At 57.3% G+C, this 19,063-nt stretch overlaps 1 protein-coding gene across 1 annotated transcript in view; it reads left to right on the top strand.

The window, feature by feature from the left end:
* Positions 1–19,063, top strand: part of ANKS6 (ankyrin repeat and sterile alpha motif domain containing 6) — a 51,867-nt gene that overhangs the window by 19,096 nt on the left and 13,708 nt on the right. The window contains 7 exon segments of the mRNA XM_058302622.2: positions 1,744–1,892; positions 3,290–3,466; positions 3,468–3,489; positions 4,208–4,257; positions 7,236–7,436; positions 8,162–8,306; positions 10,560–10,726. Of these exon segments, the coding sequence (XP_058158605.1) occupies positions 1,744–1,892; positions 3,290–3,466; positions 3,468–3,489; positions 4,208–4,257; positions 7,236–7,436; positions 8,162–8,306; positions 10,560–10,726 (911 nt within the window).

A 19,063-nucleotide genomic window follows, 5' to 3' on the forward strand; every position in this document is an offset into this window, starting at 1 on the left:
AGATGGCTCATTCGTGGGAGCTGGAGGCCCGAGGGGACCAGACCAGGGATGCCACCATTGTCAGCCCCCCCGCCTTTGTCCCTGACCCTCCCCCCTGGGACGGGCCCTTCCTGGGACCAGGGCGTCCGGGTCACCAGCTCCAGGGACTCCCATTCCCTGCAGTTTCAGCCCAGAGAGGAGGTGCTGGGAGGCCCCCTGAGCCCCCTGGCTTTGACCCCTGTGCCGGGACCACGGTCTGCTGGCCATGGGGGCGGGTTTGTACCCGCATAGCCCCGGGGTGCAGGCAGGGATGCGCCCCTTCACGGAGGCGCCCTGTGCTTGGCGGAGGTACCCGTGCCCCACGCGTCCTCGCCGATGCAGGGCCTCTTGTGCGGACGAGGCAACCAGCGGGCCCTGCTGACTGTTGGGGGCCTCGTCCTCGGCCCGTGGCCCCTGACGACACGCAGCCTGACCGATGCCCCTACCAGGAGCGTGCGCTGCTCAGGTCAGCCTCCCAGGGGCCCCGGCCGGCACACACGCTTTTTTTCCTGACCGCTCGTCTCTTTCAATAGAAATTTTCTCCCTGACCCCCTCTCCGTTTCCTTACTCCATTTCCTAATAAAACAGTCTACCCCTGGTGGGTTTTTTAAAATCAGTAGGCTATTGTTTTTTAGAACAGCTTTACAGTTGCAGAAAAACTGAGTGGCAAGTACAGAGTTCCCACCTGCCCCTGCCCCTCCCGCAACTCCCCGCTCCTGCCATCTTGCCCCGCGGGCGCCGTTTGCTGCGAGGATGGCCCGGTGGATGTGTGAGCGTGAGATGACGCCACGGTGTGCGTTTGGCTTCCTGCCGCAGGGTTCAGTGCACCGTCGTGCGGCCACCGTGCGTGTCCTCGGAAGAACTGCACCCCTGGAAGCCTCCTGCGCCCCCTCATTATCCCCAGCCCTCCCTGGGCCCCTGGGAGCCGCTGAGCACTTCTGTCCCTGAAGCTCTGCCTTTTCCAGAAGGTCACAGAGTTGGCGCTGTGCCGCACGGAGCCCCTCGAGGCTGGCTCCTTTCACTAGCAGAACGCCCAGGGCCCCCGCCGCCTCTTCCTGTGGCTCGAGAGCGCGTGTCTTTATCGTGGAATAAAATTCCACTGCACGGCCGTGCCGCAGTTTTCCATTCACCTATTGGAGGATGCCCAGTGGATTTTTAAATGACATCTTTGCCCCCAGTTATGAAAGAAACACGGTCATGACTGAGCACATGGCGGAAAGGAAAAGAAACGCATCAGGAGAAAAGCAGCGGACGGCTTGGAGGCTTTTCTTCTCAGTCATTTCCCTGCATTATTTTTTACCCTAGTTGGGTTAATAGTCACTAGTAACAGTTAACTCTTCTCAAGCCAGCTACTCTGAGTGTCCCAAGAGAAGCCCGGTCCTCGGGGCACCCCCGGGTGGTGGGTGCGCACGTCGCCCCATCTTCCAGGGCCACGTGGAGGCTGCACAGGGTCCCTGCCTGTGAGTGGTGGAGGCAGGGTAGAGCATGGCCACCGAGCAGGGCCTGCCGCCCCCGCCACCCGGGCCACGACCCCCGGGTCTTCCTGCCACTAGGTGCATTTGCCGTAGTGGAGCTCAGATGGAGGCGCAGGCATCCCGATTCTGGGGTGACCCCAGCTCTGGAGCTGTGGGGCTGGGCTCGAAGGCAGATGCGGGTGGTCGGGGTCTCCTGCCCGTGGCCCCACAGGCCGAACCGCCGGTAAAAAGCTGCGCTTTGTGTCCATAGACACGGAACTTGTTCGACTGCTGGCATCTGTCTGCATGCAGGTGAATACAGACAAAGGCCGGCTCGGCCACCAGCCAGCCCTGCCCCCCTCGAAGGCCCGCCCGCCTGGGGGCATCCCCGTGCTGCCCGACGACAAGGGCGGCCTGAAGGTTTGCCTTTTCCTTTCCTACAGGGTTTGGGGTTCCGAGAGCCAGGTGGATGGGGTGGGGGAGCCTGCTGCTTCCTCTTTACAACAGCAGGGGTGTGGAATGAGCTGGGGGTGAGCAATAGGGAATGGTGGGGACTGGGGCAAATTGGGGTGATGGTAACCGTTTAAAGGATGCTGCAGGAATGGGGGACCATGGTCACATCTTTATGTTTTTCCCAAGAGAAACCAGAAATCCAGATTTTGATATGAAATCTCAACTCCTCAATGTAGGGGATTTTAAAAACTTCTGCACGGTTCAGTACTGAGCTGGCCAAACCAAACACCCCCTCCCAGGCAATCTGCTGCAGCCTCCGCTTTAGCGCGGGAGAAGATTTGCTGATTACACCACCCCGGGGTCTCTGTCCACAGCCCCGTCAGCTTCCTTCTGGAAGCCCCACAGAGCGAGCTCTAGTTGGTTCTTACCGCAAGCTGGATATTTCTTTTGGGTTTCTGATGCTCCCTGTGCGGCTCCAGGTGTTTGAAATCAAACTTACTTTTTTCCTGAAAAAAAACAAACAGCAGCAGAGCTGGCCTGGTCTCGGCCGCCCTCCTCTACCTGAGGCGCTGGCACCCTTCTCGGATCTGCAGGGCCAGCGTGCCTTACATGTCTGCCACCTGCCCCGGCTTCTGGAATCTTCCTCACATTCCTCCCAGCCTGCCTTCGAGTCTGTGCCAGGAACCTCTGGGCTTCGTGGTGTCCCGGGGTTGTCAGGCAGGGTTTTCCAGAGAGACAGAATGCACAGCGTAGAAGCTTAGTCCAAAGAATTGGCTTAAATCCGGAGGGTGGGCCAGCAGGCTGGAGATTGCAGCTAAAGCTGATATGACAGTCTTGAATCCAGAATCCAGAGGGAAGGTCGGCAGGCTGGTATCGTCGGGTTCAAGGACACCCAGGAGGGTGCGGGGGACACCTGTCCTCTCTCCAGGTGGGGGGGTCAGCTGGGGGAGCAGGTGGCCCAGGCCTCCCGGCTCGCACTGCTACTGGAGTAGGGAGAGGGAATTTAAGCAGCAGTAGCTGTTCAGTGTTTAGAGTTGCCTCTGTGTCCGTCTGTCTGTCCCTGTCTCACTCTAAGCCCTCGAGCACTTCCATGCCTTTTCCTGTGCCTCCACTTCTCAGACTGCAATGAGGAGATGCCGAGCAGGTCTCGCTCCCACCTCTGGTCTGTTGGAAGGATTTAGAGGCCAACCGAGGCCTCTCGGGAAAGGGTGCCGCAATCGATTGGCAATGCCTGCCGTGGGCCCCGGGCCGGGGAGAGGCGCGCGTGCTGGATGTGAACAGCCCCCGTCCCGGGCTCGGTGCTCCTTGGGCCGCCTGCCCCGCGCTTCCTGGAGCATGTCCTCCGCTCTCTCTTTCCTTGGCAGTCCTGGTGGAACCGCATGTCCAACCGCTTCCGGAAGCTGAAGTTGATGCAGACCCTGCCCCGCGGGCGGCCCAGCACCCAGCCGTCGCCCTTCTCGGACGAGCCGGAGCCAGCCCTGGACTCCACGATGCGAGCGGCCCCCCAGGACAGGGCGAGCCGCTCTGGGCTCCCTGACGCGGGCCCCCCCCGCCAAGGACAGCGGTGAGCGGAGGCCGCACGTGGAGGGCCTGAGATCCGCACCCGCGGCCCTCTGCCCTCCCCCCGGGCGGACGTCGCAGGCGATGCCGGGATGGGGCTGGGGGCAGGGTGGCTGGTCTCGCGACGAGGACACTTGGGCGGGGTCGTGGCAGCGGTGAGCCTGGGAGAACGGGGTAGCGCTGGCGGGGGCGAGCATCCCAGGTTCCTGCAGCCTGCTGAGGGGCCGGCGGCCGGCGCGGCCTCTCTCCTGCCTTTGACGGGTGGTTTCCCCACCTGCTAAATGAGATTGGTCTTGAAGGTGTCTTAATAATAAAGGAGTGATCTTGGGATGGGGCAGGTAGTGAGCTCCCTGCCAGTGGGGGTATTCAACAGGCTGGGACTTGACCAGGGCCCTGAAGGAGATTTCCACGCTGATTGGGAAGTTGATTCGAAACGATCTTTGTAACAGCTGGACTCACGTCCATGCCCGGGCCACGCTCCCTCGGCACCGCCCTTGGAGACAGACTATTGAGCTGGGCGCCCCACAGCCTGACCCCGCACGGGAGTGGTTTTCCGGAAAAGCTAAGAACGTGCTCCGACATACCTTTGAAACCCTTTCCTTCTGTTAAAACATTGAGTACCGGGTATTATTAAATATTTAATCGCCCAGGAGAGTTGGTTCTCCAGGATGAGGGCTGCAGGCACGTGGGCTCATTTCAGGAAACTTCCATCTGTCTCTCAGGCCCCGGGAGCACGGGAGGAGAGAAGGAGGACGCGCTGTTGACCACCATGGTGAGTGGGGGCTTCTGACAGCACGTCAGTCTCCGGTGTCCCCCGGAACCGCCAGGGGGGCACCCTGCGGGGAGGCGTGTGGGCGCGCGTCGCTCTCCGTGGTGGTCGCAGCCGGGGTCGAGCCTCAAGATGTGCAGTCGTGGTCACCGGGCTCGGAGGAATGGGCACAGGCGGCGGCTCCAGCCGGGCCGGCCATCACGGGGTCTGCGGTTGAAGGGGCGACGTGGGACAGGCAGGCCTGCCCTCCTGGCTCTGGAGAACCCGGGGGAGAGGAGTCGGCGCGGACGCTGTGCCTCGAGCCTGCGGGAGCCCTCAGGCTCCCTGTCTGTAGAGTCGTGGCATTAGGGTCGGCGAGGAGGAACAGAAAGCCCGACGACGGTGGCGTGGAGCGCGTCCTTCCACGAGAACTGAGCTCAGTGCGGCTTCCGTGCTCCATGCAGTTGGGACGCAGGTTCCTTCTAGCCTGGTGGCTCCCAGGCTTGGCTTTTTCTATTCCCAGGTCACCTCTTGGTCTAAGATGGCTGCTGCAGCTCTGGCCTTTACCTCCTCATTCCAGCCAGCAGCCAAGAGGAGGGGAGAAGGGGCGGCCATGGATCGCGCCGGCTGCCTTGTGAGGGACGGTTCTAGACACAGCCACGTGTGATTTCTGCTTATGTCTCGCTGGCCAGGACCTAGGCACACGGCCCCATCACGCACCACGAGGCAGGGAGATGAGCCTTGGTTCCCGGGGGTCGGGCAAGCCTGAAGTGCAGGTGTTGTTGCTCGGACAGTGAGGAGGACAGATGCCGGGGACAGCGAGCCGGCTCTGACCTAGGGGGTGACGCGCCCGCGGGGCGGTTTTGGTCATTAGACGAGGTCAGCCCAGGAGGCGCTGGGCGTATTCCCGGCAAGGAGCAAGGTCGCCCGTATTTGCCGGGTGGCCTCGGACGCGTCCAGGGCCTCGTGGGGGGAGCTGGACACGTCCCTTCAGCTCTAAGACCGTACTTTGCAGTCTGGCCAAGAGAGGGCAGCATTGGCGAGGCCAGGGAGCCGGGAAGTTCTCCAGAAAGGCCGAATGGGGGCAGAGCTGGGGCGAGTGCCCGTCACACCCTGCTCCACCACGTGCGCCCCGTCATACCCCTCCTGCCACATCGTGCCACGTAACGACACGCCTGCCCACCACGTAATAGCACAACCCACCTGCCCCACCATGCCACGCCACGTCACGCCACACCCACCCCACCACTTCGCGCCACGTCACGCCACGCCTGCCCACCACGTAATAGCACAACCCACCTGCCCCACCATGCCACGCCACGTCACGCCACACCCACCCCACCACGTCACGCCACGCCACAGGCCAGGTCGTGCCGGGCCCCGCCTGCTCCGCCTGCCCCACCTGCCCGCCCCACCCCACCCTGCCTGCCCCACCGCGTCACAGGTACGCTGCCCTACAAGTCGTGCCACGCCAGGCCATGGCACCGACCACCGTAAAGGGTAAATTGGGGTCTCCACACCAACTGTGGGAGCCTGTCCTGCCAGACATCTAATAACGTTATTAAATAAAATTAATAGTTCCTTTCAATATAAAGACAAATCCCACTACAGAAATTTTATGCAGAAAAATATTGCAAAGGAAAAAAATACCCCTGAATGCCACGCCCAGAGGAACGTCGCCGACGCTTTGCGCCCGTCTCCCGCGCGGGCTCCCTGAGCTCTGTAACGCCTGAGGAGCTCCTGCTGGGTGCGGAGAGAGCCGCACGCCACGCAGCGCCGCGCCAGCCCTCCTCGCAGCGCTCCGCCTCCATCAGCTCTTTTAATCGCCCGGCCCCCTGGGGCTGGGCCTGCGCATCCTTATCGTTTCCTCCCCACTGCCTTTTCCACGTCGTCATCCCCCCCGGGTGGCGTCACGCTCCGTGGCCGTGGGACACGGCATCTCCCTCCGAGGCTGGCCTGTCGGGGCTTCTGGGTGTCTGTTGTTTTAATGGAGCAGTGACCAGGCCCTCGGCCGCAGCTTTCCCCACTCGCCTGAACATCGCTGCCTTCCAGAGCGGTCACCCCGGCGGCGAGAACGCCCCTCCGCGCTGGGCTCGCGGCCGCGAGCGTCCCCAGCGACCTGCCCGGCCAACCCCCTGCGCACCGGGGGAAGCCACCGAGGCTCCGGGAGGGGACGGCAGGTGCTCAGGGCCCGGCAGGAAAGCAGGACGGGCCTGGGGTGCCGACGCCCGGGGCCCTGTAGAGAGCACCAGGGCGCGCCTGCCGCTCGGCAGATGGCAGATGGCGGGGTCCCTGCCGGGCGGGCCTCCGTGGCTCTGCGGTCATCCGTGCGGTGGTGCCCGCCCCCGTGGCAGGATTAGCGGCGGGGCGCCCCTCCCTGCCGGGCGCCATCTGGCACCCAGCGCGCCGCCTTTTCTTAATTAAAGCTGGCGCGGACGTTGGGGCGCTCCTCCCGGCCGGCCGGCCGCCGTCCTCGCGAGGGTTCTGCACCGACCCCAAATACCACATTTCCAAATTTAAACTTAAATTACAGTTAAAAAATGTCAGGCGTGGGAGGTGCGGCTGCAGGAGGGGAGGAGGCAGTGGGCCGGAGAGGGAGCGTTTGCGGGGTGCACGAGGCCCTCAAGAAGCTCCGGCCCAGGTCCCCTCTCCCCCTGGAGCCCCCACTCGAGTTGCACGGACCTCACGCGGTGCTGCACAGACGTGCCTCTCCCCTCTGTCTGGAACGCCCCTCTCCCCGGTTCTGCCAGCTCAGGTGCCACCGCCTCCAGGGCATCCTCCGGGACTGCAGCTGGCTGGGCCGCCTGTGCCCTCCCGGACCCGGTCCCAGCCCCCGGCTCTCCAGCTCCTGCCTGATCTTCTGCTACGGGGTCCATCAGGGCGGGCAGGGGGGTCGCGGGGAGACCCGCAGACACCTCCCGGGTGGGTGGAGGGGGTGCCGCTCCCCGAGAAGCGGGGCCAGGCGCCCCCCAGCTCGCCCGACCCCGGCCCGCCTTTTTCAGCTGCGGAACGGCGCGCCGTCCACCAGGCTCCCCAGCGACAAGCTCAAGGCCGTCATCCCGCCCTTCCTGCCCCCCTCCAGCTTCGAGCTGTGGAGCTCCGCGCGCCCCCGCGCCTGCCGGGAGGGCAGGGCCGGCCCCGCGACGGCGGAGCTGCCCCAGAGGCCCGGCCGCGCCCAGGCGGGGGGCGGCAGCACGGAGCCCGTGAGTCGTCCGTGGGGGGCGGGGAGGGGGCAGACCGGCTGGTGGGGGGGCGTCCGGGGGAAGCCTGCAGCGTGACGAGGGCCTGCGAGACGCGGCGCGGCGGGCGGCGAGGGTGCTGGGCCCCCGCCCCCTGGAAGCCTGGGGTCCCAGGGGCAGGGTTTGCAGACCCCAGAGAGGGGCAGCGGGGGCCAGGGAGGGGCCCCGCGGGGAGCAGGCGGGGGTGGGCTCCTGATCAGGGTCCCCGCTCCAGAGCGGACCCCCGGGGGCGGCAGGGGGCCTTCTGGCCTTTCCCTGAGCCCAGCAGGAGCCTGCCCTGGCCCTGTGACCTGGTTGTCCTCTGCGGTTTCAAGTGCCACCGCCTTGTCGGTTTCCATGCCGCCCCAGGTGGCCCCTCCGGGCGGGGTGTCCTGACACGAAACGGGGCACAAATGGGTGCCCCGAAGGGAGGGGTTAAGACTCACCCCTGCCCCCCAGCGTGGAGCCCCAGGGAGGCGGCGCCCGGGCCCCCCGCCTGAGATGGCACTGACCCGCCCGCGCTCGCGGCTGCCCCAGCCCTGGGCTGGGCGGGGCGTCAGAAGACGGACGCGCCCCTGCCGTCGAGCAGCGTCCAGGCAGGGCGGTGCCGGAGGACGCTGCTGCCGGCGGGGTCGGGGCCCCTCGCGGTGAGGCTGGGGGTCCAGGGAAAGGACCGGCAGACCCTAACCGGGACCCCCGCCTTCTTGCAGACCCCCAGCAGGCCAGTTAAATTCCCAGCCCTCTCCAGGAGCCCCGCGTCTCCCGCCAACTCTGGAAACTTCAACCACTCGCCTCACTCCTCGGGCGGCTCCAGCGGGGTCGGCAGGCACGGTGGGGAGCTGCACAACCGCTCAGGTGGGCCGCGGGCAGGTGCAGGGTGCCCGGCCTGGGGACGGGGGGGCGCCCGAGCTCGGTGGGCAGAGGCCAGCGCACACTCTCGCTCCTCCGTCACCACCGCGGTGGAGGAACTTTCCAGGGGATTCACGATTCCAAGTTTCTTTAATGTCATTTTTGTGGGGGGGCGCTGGGAGGGTAGAGATGGAGAGGGAAGAAATCCAGTCATCGTGCTTTATTTTCTCATAACACGTTACCAGCAATTAAGAGAAGGCAGGCGTTTGCCTGGCTTTAACCCCCTGGGAGGTAGTGGGAGTGCGAAGTGCTGCAGCCGCTGCGGAGAACAGGCGAGTCCTCGGGAAGTTAAACGTGGCGTTATCGTACGACCCGGCCACTCCTGGGGGTGACCCCGAGAGGAGGGAGAGCACGCGGCCACCCAGGGCCTGTTCGTGGCTGTTGGGAGCAGGGCCATTTATCCCAGCCCCAAGGGGAGGCCCCCAGGTGTCCCTCGGCGGGTGGCGGGTCAGCAGATGCGGTCCTGAGCAGCGGTTCTGGCGCATCCGCAGCGCGATCCACCTGGGGAGCTCTGGGCTCAGTGCCGGAAGCCAGTCCCGACGACAGCATAGCGTAGGGTTCCGGGTCTCTGAATTCTCCACGAGAGACAGAAAGTGGATTCGCGCTTGTGCTGGGCTTGGGGCAGTGGGGGCCGTGAGGGGTGACAGCTCACAGGTGTTTCTCTTCGGGGTGATGACGTGTCCTAATGTTGACTGTGGTGATGGATGCACAGCTCTGAAATCCAACACTTCCAGCTGGTGCTGGAATGGTAGGGGAATTGTAGCTCAACAGAGCTGCTACCCGCCAAATCCTAGGAGGTAAACTCTCAGAGAGCATCCCCTCCAGCCTCTTCACTGAACAGATGAGGAAACCGAAGCCCAGAGTGGGCAAGAGGTTTGCCCAGGGCCACACAGCAAGTGGGTGATAATCAGACGGGAGTGCCTCAGTGACTCAGGGGCTTATGGCACAGTTACTGTTTCCCCTGGATGGCGTCCAGGGTTAACCACGGCTAACCCCTGCTTTATGCCATGGCATGAGGAAGGCGCGCTTCTGGTGGGAAACAAGCCCCGAGACCCGATAAGGGGAGCAGAGGTGGCTAAAGCGATTGGGCTCCCGCCTACCACACAGGCGGTCCTGGGTTTGGTTCCCAGTGCCTCCTAAAGAAAATTAGCAAGACAGCTAGCTGGCATGACAGGCAGGCGCGGCAAGATGATGCAACAAGATGATGCAACAAGGAGACATGGAGGGAAGACAGTGAGAGGCAGAACAAAGCAGGAGCGGAGGTGGCTCTAGCAATTGAGTGCCTCTCTCCCACATGGGAGGTCCCAGGTTTGGTTCCTGGTGCCTCCTAAAGAGAAGACGAGCAGACACAGGAGAGCGCACAGCGAGCACAAACAATGGAGGTGGGGGTGGAGGGAATAAATAAAATAAAAAATAAATCTTAAAAAAAAAAAAGACCAGATAAACCCTAGGATCCAAGACAAAGAGCTGTGGTCTCACCTGCCGGGGCTTGTCCTCATCACGCTGCTGTATTTATCTTTGCAACATTTCCATGCATGTTACGGCTGTTCATGAAGGTAGAATGTTAACTTGCCGAGGGCTCCGAATATCCCAGGCACGGCGCGAGCCCCCAGCCCGTGAGGCCGTCACCCCCATTTCACAGGCGAGCACGCTGGGAGAGGCCGGTGACGCGCCCCGGGTGACACACCGGGAAGGGCCGGCACTGGCTCGGAGCCGGTTCCCTGCGGCCCGCGCCTTGCTGGGCTCCGCTCCTTGCTCTTCACCCATGGCTGTGGCGGGAGCTCCTTTCCACGCCGAGGCCCGTGTATCAGCAGCGCCTTTCTAATAGCCGCCCAGCGGCCCGCCCATGGCGCGGTCAGTTTATTTCATTAGTCCCTCTTGGTGGACACTGAAGCTGCGGGGAGGCGTCCACTCCCACAGGTGACGCTGCACCGGGGGCAGCCTTGCACCCCCGCGGTCGCCCGTCGGTCCAGTGGGTCCTTTACCGCGAGTGCCTGGCTCTGGGCTGGCCGCGCTGGAGGGCTGCCCGTCGCCGAGGCTCCGCTGCCCCCTGCCCCCTGCGCCCAGCGCAGCGCTGCCTGATGACTCACTCGCAGAAGCGCCTGGCGCCCGGGCGGCGCCCCGCAAGCATTCGTGGCCGGCGCGGTGCTCTGTGGTCAGCCACGGCCTCCCACAGCCGCCCCGGCTCTGTGTCCTCAGGTGGCAGCGTCGACAGCGTCTTGTCCCAGATCGCGGCCCAGAGGAAGAAGGCCGCCGGCCTGTCCGAGCAGAAGCCTGGCCACCGGTCGAGTCCCACGGGGCCGGCGCCCGGCTCCAGCACATCCGAGCTGCCCGGCACCCCCGCAGGCGGTGGCCCTGGCGGCAAGGTACGCGGCCCGTTCCCACCCCCGGGGCGCTGCCCGGGCTGGGCGGCAGGGGGGGCGCTGGCTGCTGTACGGGACGGGGCGGGGACAGGCTGGGCGGCAGGGGGGGCGCTGGCTGCTGTGCGGGACGGGACGGGGGCAGGCTGGATGGTGGGGGGGGTGCTGGCCACCGTGTGGGACGGGACAGGGGCAGGCTGGGCGGTGGGGGAGGGCACTGGCTGCCGTGCAGGACGGGACGGGGGCAGGCTGGGTGGTGGGGGGGGTGCTGGCCACCGTGTGGGACGGGACAGGGGCAGGCTGGGCGGTGGGGGAGGGCACTGGCTGCCGTGCAGGACGGGACAGGGGCAGGCTGGGTGGGGGGGCGGGGCGCTGGCCAGGCTAGGCAGCAGGAGGGGTGCTGGCTGCCATGCGGGACAGGGCGGGGGCAGGCTGGGGGGGGGGGCGGTGCTGGCTGCTGTGCGGGACGGGGCGGGGGCAGGCTGGCCCGCCTCGGTGGGCGCGTGGCCAGTCACCACAGCTGCACGCAACACCCTCTGCAGGTGTGTCCTCCTCCCCGCCAGGTGTCCACTGGACAGGAGGGGCCGCACACTTCCAGAGCCCTGGGCCCCGGGGGGTCGTCCAGCCCAAATTGGGCTCATTTGTTCATTGCCCAGGGCGAAAGGGTTGGGAGCGAGGGCGCCCCGCTCCTCAGTGTTGAGGAGGGGGCCGGCCCTGAGGAGCCCACGGCGGGGTCGGCTGTCGCTGCCACCCTGTCGGTGGCGTGTTGGGACCCCTGCCTTATTAATTCCTTGCACACACCTTCCGAGCGTCCGCTCTGCACCTGCCGCTGTGCTGGCAGCAAGGACCCAGCTGTGTAACAGTGTTTGGGGGACCTCCCTTGAGGAGCTCACGTTCAAGGGGCGATGTCGCTGTGGACGCACAAGTCACACCTTCGCGTGCTGGGGGCTGTCCTGTGAGGACGCAATGGGGGCATGGGAGGGTGCCCCTGCCCCGGCCGGGGGCACCAGTGACACCCACGCGGCAAACGGGGAGCCACAGTGAGGGCTTGGCCGGGGCAGGGCCGGGCAAGGGGCCCGAGGCTCTCCCAGGGCTGGGGGACAGCCCGCGCGAGGGCAGGAGCGCGGCGCGGGAGGCGCCGGAGCGGGGCGGGGGCAGGGCAGAGGCTCTTCTGCGGGTGCCAGGCTGCGTGTGCCTGTGCCGTGGGCTCGGGGCCTGCTGGTGGCTTTGTGCTCTGCCACCTCCAGCTCCCGAGTCCCCCGTCCTGGCCGAGTTCTTGAGCCCCCCCAGACTGTGGCTTCCTAGTCTCGAGTGGGAGGCTCCCCCCCCCCTTGCCCAACTAGGTGGTCTCCAGGCCCCTCGTGGTCCAGCATCTCCCGTTTCCTCCTGAGAGGACCCCCAGGCAGGAGAAGCCCGCTCTTTGTCATGCCTTCTAGACCTCTTCAGCTGTCCCCTGAGAAATGTCAGGTCTCCAGGAAGTACCCCCCCCATCAGCAAACCGTTGCCCACCACAGCAGTGCCTCCAGCACCTTCGGGGTTGCTGGGTGCACAAGCAGCATGCTTTCTTAATTTTCTGCCCCACTACAGTTGGGTCCACACCCCCTGTTTCTTTTTAAATCCCCTCATGCAATAGGACCTACATAATTAGGTTCCTTTTACAATTTAGCTCCAGAAAAGTTTTCTCTCTCCTGCACGTTAGTTTATTTCCCAGTATGTGCAGAATTACTTAGAATGTTGCTTTGTACTGTCATGTCATGTGGCTTACATAATTCAGTGACTTAGAGAATTCTGCTCTAAAAAAGATGTCTCTCCTGGTACTTTGATACATTTTCTTTTATCAGATAGTAAGAATTATATAATCCATTGTCTTTCCCTTTTTGTCTTTGCTGCTGGGAAACTCAGAGCTACTCATTATGAAGTAAGTCTGCCAGATGGAGGTTTTGATATAGTTTTCCTCTTCTCTGTTATCTAAAATTTTCTGTGTCTGTTCTGATTGTCTTACTGGCTGTGTTAGCTATTGTTAGCTTCCTTGCATCAATGTTGGAAATAGGTAGGCAGGTAAGCCATAAATTATAAATTATTGCCTTGCTCAGATACAGCTGTCATATATAACCTATATTCAGAGGATGGAAGGAAATTGACTTTGCCAGAGATGCATTCAGGAAACAATAACCTGGAGAAACGATCCATTTCCAGGATCCCCTTGTGTCCTTCACATCGTCATGACGCTGTAACCTTGGGGACCTGTTTAAAAATGCAGGTTTCTGGCCTCCCTCCCCCCCCCCAATCAAATTGGATTCTCTGGTAAGATCTGGGGAATCTGTGTTTCCCCCAAAAGTCTGCTGCACTACCCAGCCCAGCGTCTTGGGAAACAGCACCCTGAATCCAAGGACCCCCGAAGTGGGCTTTCTGTCACAGACCCCCGCAGCAGAATGGAGACACGAAGTACTTTTCAGAGACCGCCTTTGGAAGAATTAGGACTTAGGGTTCGAAACGTTAAGCCTCCTGAATCTGGCCGCTGACCTTTGCTTAAAACAAGCAGTTCTCAGTACCAGTGGAGGAGTGCAAGGCGCGGCCTCCAGGCTGTTCAAGGGTCAGTGGGAAGGGAGCACTGGGGAGCGCTGCAGGTGGAGGTGGAGCTGCATCAACACCTCCCCCCAAAGCTCAGAGGCTTAAAACCAAGGCATTTACCCAGCCTGTGAGTCCGGAGCCGGGGTCTGAGCCGAGCTGGGCGGCTGCTCTGGGCGGGGTCCTCACTCACATCTGAATGTGTGCTGGGGTGGCCGGGATGACCAGGTCAAGTGCCTCGTCCCGCAGCAGGGGGCCTGGACAGTCGTCACGGCAGAGGCCGAAGACGAGCGCTGAAGACAAGCAGGTGCTTGAGCAAGTGAGCACGCCCCCACATACCAAACCCCAGAGCTGGGAAGTGGAGAGAACACTAAACAGGAGAAATACAAAACATCACACACCTAGCCGTATCATGATTAATTACTAAAAATTAAAGAGAAAAGAGAAAATCGTGAAGGTAGCCAGAGAAAAAAGAAGTTGTGAACAGAGGAACAAGTAAAAGAATTATAGCAAACTTCTGATCTGAAACCGTGCAAGTCAGACAGTGGAGTGAAATCTTTAAAGTGCTGACAGAAAAAAAACCACGTTAGCCCAGAATGCTGTACCCAGAGAAAGTAACTTTCAAAAATGAAAGAAATGATGTTCAAACAGACAAAAAACAAAATGGAGAGAATTTGTTGCCTGCAGACTTACTTTCAAGAAATGTTAAAGAAATTCTTGAGTCGGAAGGAATATCGTTTCAGACTGCAAATTGAATCTAGACAAAGGCAGAAATGCTCTGAAAGTGAAATAAATGAAGAGTAAAACACATTTCTTTTTTTCTTATTTTTAATTGTTCTAACAGAAAACTGATGGTCTTGAGCAGGAGTCAGCAAACTACAGCCCTTGGCCCAAACTCAGCTCACGGCCTGTTTTTGTATGGGAAATGAGCTAAGGATAATGTTAACTATATCACAGAGTTTGAAAAAAGGAGACAAGAATATGCAACCAAGAAAGAAGTATAAGGTTCAGAAAACCTGAAATATTTATTATCTGGCCCTTTACAGAAAAAATTAATTTCCTGACTCCTGGTCACAAAAAAAATAGTTGCAAGGTGGTGTCTGCTGTAACACCTATAAGGCGGCGGACTTGGCCCAGTGGTTAGGGCGTCTGTCTACCACATGGGAGGTCCACGGTTCAAACCCCGGGCCTCTTTGACCCATGCACAGTGCTGATACGCGCACGGAGTGCCGTGCCACGCAGGGGTGTGCCCCGCATAGGGGAGCCCCACGCGCAAGGAGTGCGCCCCGTAAGGAGAGCCGCCCAGCGCAAAAGAAAGTGCAACCTGCCCAGGAATGGCGCTGCACACCCGGAGAGCTGACACAACAACAAGATGATGCAACAAAAAAACACAGATTCCCATGCTGCTGACAACAGAAGCAGACAAAGAAGACGCAGCAAATAGACACAGAGAACAGACAACTGAGGGGGGGGAGAGAAATAAATAAATCTTTAAAAAAAAAAAAACCTATAAAAGTAAAATGTATGATAACAGCACCAAAGATGGGAAAGAGGACTTGGAAATGTGTGTCATAAGATTTTTACACTACAGCTGAAATGGTTTAACATTAGAGATGTATATTGTAATCACTAAAGAATTTTTAAAAGGGGTATGAATAATAAATGAAATCCATAAAAAAATGCTTAGTTAACCCAAAGAGGAATAGAGAAAAGAACGTTTGAAACAAACAGAAAACAACTAGCAAAATGGTAGATTTCAATCCATTAATCTCAATAATCACATCAAATGTGAATGGCTTAAACTCAAGTTTACAATTTCAAGATTATAAGATTGAATTTAAAAAGTAAACCCAGCTACATACTGTTTATAAAAACCCACTTTAAATATCAAGGTTAAGAGCAAAAAGATTGGAGAGAGAGATATATAAACACTAACCAAAAGAAAGCCTTAGTAGCATTATTATCAAGCAAAATATATTTAAAAAGCAAGGAATGATATCAGGAATAAAGAGGAGCCATCCATGAAGATAAAGGGTCAGTCCTCCGTGAAAACCCAACTATCCTGATTGCATACAGAGCTTCAAAGTGCGTGGGGCAAAAACCAATGGAAAGGAAAAACAGATCAATCCACAGGTATAGTTGGAGATTTCAGCATTCCTCTCTCAGTAATGATAGGACAAGTAGACCAAAAATCAATAAGGGTATAGAATCCCTGAGCAATACGATCAACCACTAGACATAATTGACATTACAGAGCCCCATCCCCACTCACAAAGGCAGAATTCACTTTTCAGGTGCAAATGGAAGATTCTCCAAAATAGATCACAATGTAAGGCACAAAATAGACCTTAACATTTAAAATAATACAAATAGAAATGGAACTGTAGTGGAATTAAGTTAGAAGTGTGTAACAAAGATTTCTGGAAATTCCCCCCCCCCCCCCAAATGACTGCAAAATAAACAGCACGTTTCTACATAACCCAGGAGTCAAAGAGGAAGTCTCAAGAGAAATGAAAAGATATTTTGAACTGAATTAAAATTAAAATATAACGTATCAAAATGTGTGGTATACAGGTAAAGCAGTGCTTAGAGGGAAATTTATAGTATTACATGCTTATGTTAGAAAAGAAGAAAGTCTCTGAACAGAAATCTAAGTTTCCACCTTAAGAAACCAGAGAAGGAAGACAAATGAACCCCGAGCAAGCAGAGGGAAGGAAATGATAGATAATTGCAGAAATCCATGAACTTGAAAACAGAAAAATAGTAGAGAAAATCAAAGAAACAAAAAGTTGATTCTTTGAAAATACCAATAAAATTAATAAACCTCTAGCTAGATTGACCAAAAAAGAGAGAAAGAGAAAGAGCACAAGCCAGAGAAAAGCCACAAATTACCCACAGTGGTAGTGGACTCTTAACAACTCTGTGCCCGTTAATTCAACAGCTTAGGTGGAAGGGAATAATTCCTTGAAAGAAACCTTCACACTCACACAAAGAAGACATGGATAACCTGAATAATCCCATATGTATTAAAGAAATTGATTTTGTAATTAAAAACCTTCCAAAAGAGAAAATGTTATGCTCAGATGATTTCACTGGCAAATACTATCAAGGATTTAAGGAAGAAAATAATACCAACTCTACACAATCTCTTCCAGAAAAATCGAAGAGAGAATACTTCCCAACTCAGTTTATGAGGCATCATAATCCTAATGTTAAAACCAAACACATTACAAGAAAAGAAAATGACAGCCCAATAGGTCTTGTGAATATACACGTCAAACTCCTCCACAAAATATTAGCACTTCTAATCCAGTGCCAAATGAAACGATGATACTCATGACCAAGTGGAATTCATCTCAGGAATGCGAGATTGGAGCAACATTTGCATCTTCTACAGTTAGCATCATGCTTAATGGTAAAAGACTGCTTGTCCTTAGGACTGGGAAAAAGGCGAGAATGCTGTCACAGCCTACCCGTCCTACTTACCTTTGTGCAGGAAACTATAGCTAATGCAAGAGGCAAACAGAGAAAAAGGGCAGATGGGAAGGGAACCAGAAACACCCCTTCATTCTTCGACCACACAACTATCTACTTAGACTCTTCAGAGAATCTATGAAACAGCTCCTGGACCTAGTCAGTGAGTTCAGCAAGTCTCAGGACATATAATCAATACACAACAGTCAGTTGGATTTCTGTCTATAGCAACAAACGCTTAGAATAATTTTTCTGTGGAAATTTAAAAACAACGTACCACTTACAATAGCACCCCCAAAATGAAATACTTAGATAAAAATCTTAACAAAATAGGTATAGAATCGGTAGACTGAAAACCGCAAAATGTTAATAAGTCACAGAAGCGTAGCTAAATGGAGGGTGATAACTGGGTTCATGGACTGGAAGACTCAATATTGTTAAGACCCCAGTTCTTCCCAGTTTGATCTGTAGACCCAGCGTAATCCCAGCGGTTTTTTTTAGTAGAGATTGAGAAACTTGATCCTAAGGTATACACTGAAATGCCGAAAAATTATAATCGCCAAAAGAAATATGAAAAAGAGTAAAGTGAGAAGATTCACATTCCCTAATTTCAGAGGTTACTGTAAAGCTGCAGTGTGCAGTTGGTGAAAGGACAGACACATAGACAAGGCAACAGAGCAGAGCCCAGAGATGGACCTGCACGGGAACGCCTGCGGGTGTTTTTACAGAAGGACAGAGGCCTCTCAGGGGAGAAAGAGCAGTGCGTTGAGCAGATGGTGCCGGGACCGTCGGACCTCTGTCCACGAGGGCGTGAACGCTCCGCATCCCTGACAGTTACTGCAAGTATCAACTCGGAGTGGATCGTCGACAGAAGTATAAAATGAAATACTGCAGACCTTCTAGAAGAAAACTTGAGAAAATTGGTGTGAGCTTAAGTTTGGCAAAAAGTTTTTAGATACAGTATTGAAAACGTGATCCTTAACAAATAGATAAATTGGACTTCGTCGAAAACCAAAGTATTTTGCACCCAAAAAGACAGGCTACAGACTAGGAGAATGTATTTGCACATCACGTACCTGGCAGAGATCTTTTATCCAGAATAAAGAAAGAACCCTCAAAACTCAGCAATAAGAAGACAAAGAACAAATTTAAAAATGGGCAAAATATCCGAACAGATCCTTCCTCCGAGGAGATGGGTACCTGGCAAATAAGCGTCTGAAAAGGTGCTCCCGGTGGTGGCTAGGGTAATGCAAATTTAAACCACAGTGAGCTGTTCCCGTACACCGGTTAGACTAGCTAAAATTGAAAAAAGATAAAAAAGGATACCAAGTGCTGGTGAGAATGTGGCGCTACCGGAATTCCTATTGGATGGTGGGAATGCAGAATGGAAAAGCCACTCGGAACACAATTTGGCAGTTTGTTCTCTAATGAAACATCTGCTCACCCTCTGAGCCAGTGATCTCACGCCTAGGTCTCTACCCAAGTGAAGTAAACACTTCTGTTCACACAAAAACCTGCACGTGATGCTTCTAGCAGCTTTATCCATAAGCTTCAAAAACCGGAAGCATCCCCGATGGCCCTGCAGTACCGCCACACAGTGGAAAACTACTCAGCAGTAAAAAGGGTCGTGCCTGTGGCGACGCGTGTGCAAGAAGCTCCACATCATATGTCTCCGTCTATGTGATTTTCTGGAAGAGGTAGAACTGTAGGAATGGGGACAGGGTTGGAGGAACGGGGGGAGGCAGGCAAGGGGCGGCCCGCGGGCGTTCAGGAGATGGTGCACGCTGTTTGGGGCCCTGCTGGTGCACAGCTCCGTGCATTCGTAAGCCAACAGGGTGGCACACGGCAAATCTGAAAAAACAAAACTAAATTCTTCGTTTCCATCCTGGTCCTCTGGTTCTGTAAGGTGTTCGAGTGGGTTCCTTGGGTGAGGCCGTCCAGGGGTGCCGTCGTGTTTGCAGTTCTTTTGTAAGTCTAAAATTATTCAAAATTAAAAGTTTACAAAAAGCTGAACTATGACTTAAAAAAAAACAATACCTGCGGGGGAAACAGCGTCCTTCGAGGAAAAGGCTGGAAGCGACCGGCGTCGCGGAAACGTCGAGAGCTGCAGGGACTTGGAGGGCGCATAGCCGTGCGTGCGTGTGACGGCCGGGCGGGCGCGGGGCCGGGCGGGGGTGCGGGGCAGGTGGCGGGGGCGCCGCGGCTCCCCGGCGGGGCTCCAGGCTCCCGGGCGCTGCCCGGTCTGCCCCGAGTGACTGTCCCCAAGGCCGTCCTGAGAGCAGGGCCCTCGCTGTGGTTCGG

The sequence above is a fragment of the Dasypus novemcinctus genome, chromosome 8 (assembly GCF_030445035.2).
Source record: "Dasypus novemcinctus isolate mDasNov1 chromosome 8, mDasNov1.1.hap2, whole genome shotgun sequence".
Lineage (NCBI taxonomy): Eukaryota > Metazoa > Chordata > Mammalia > Cingulata > Dasypodidae > Dasypus > Dasypus novemcinctus.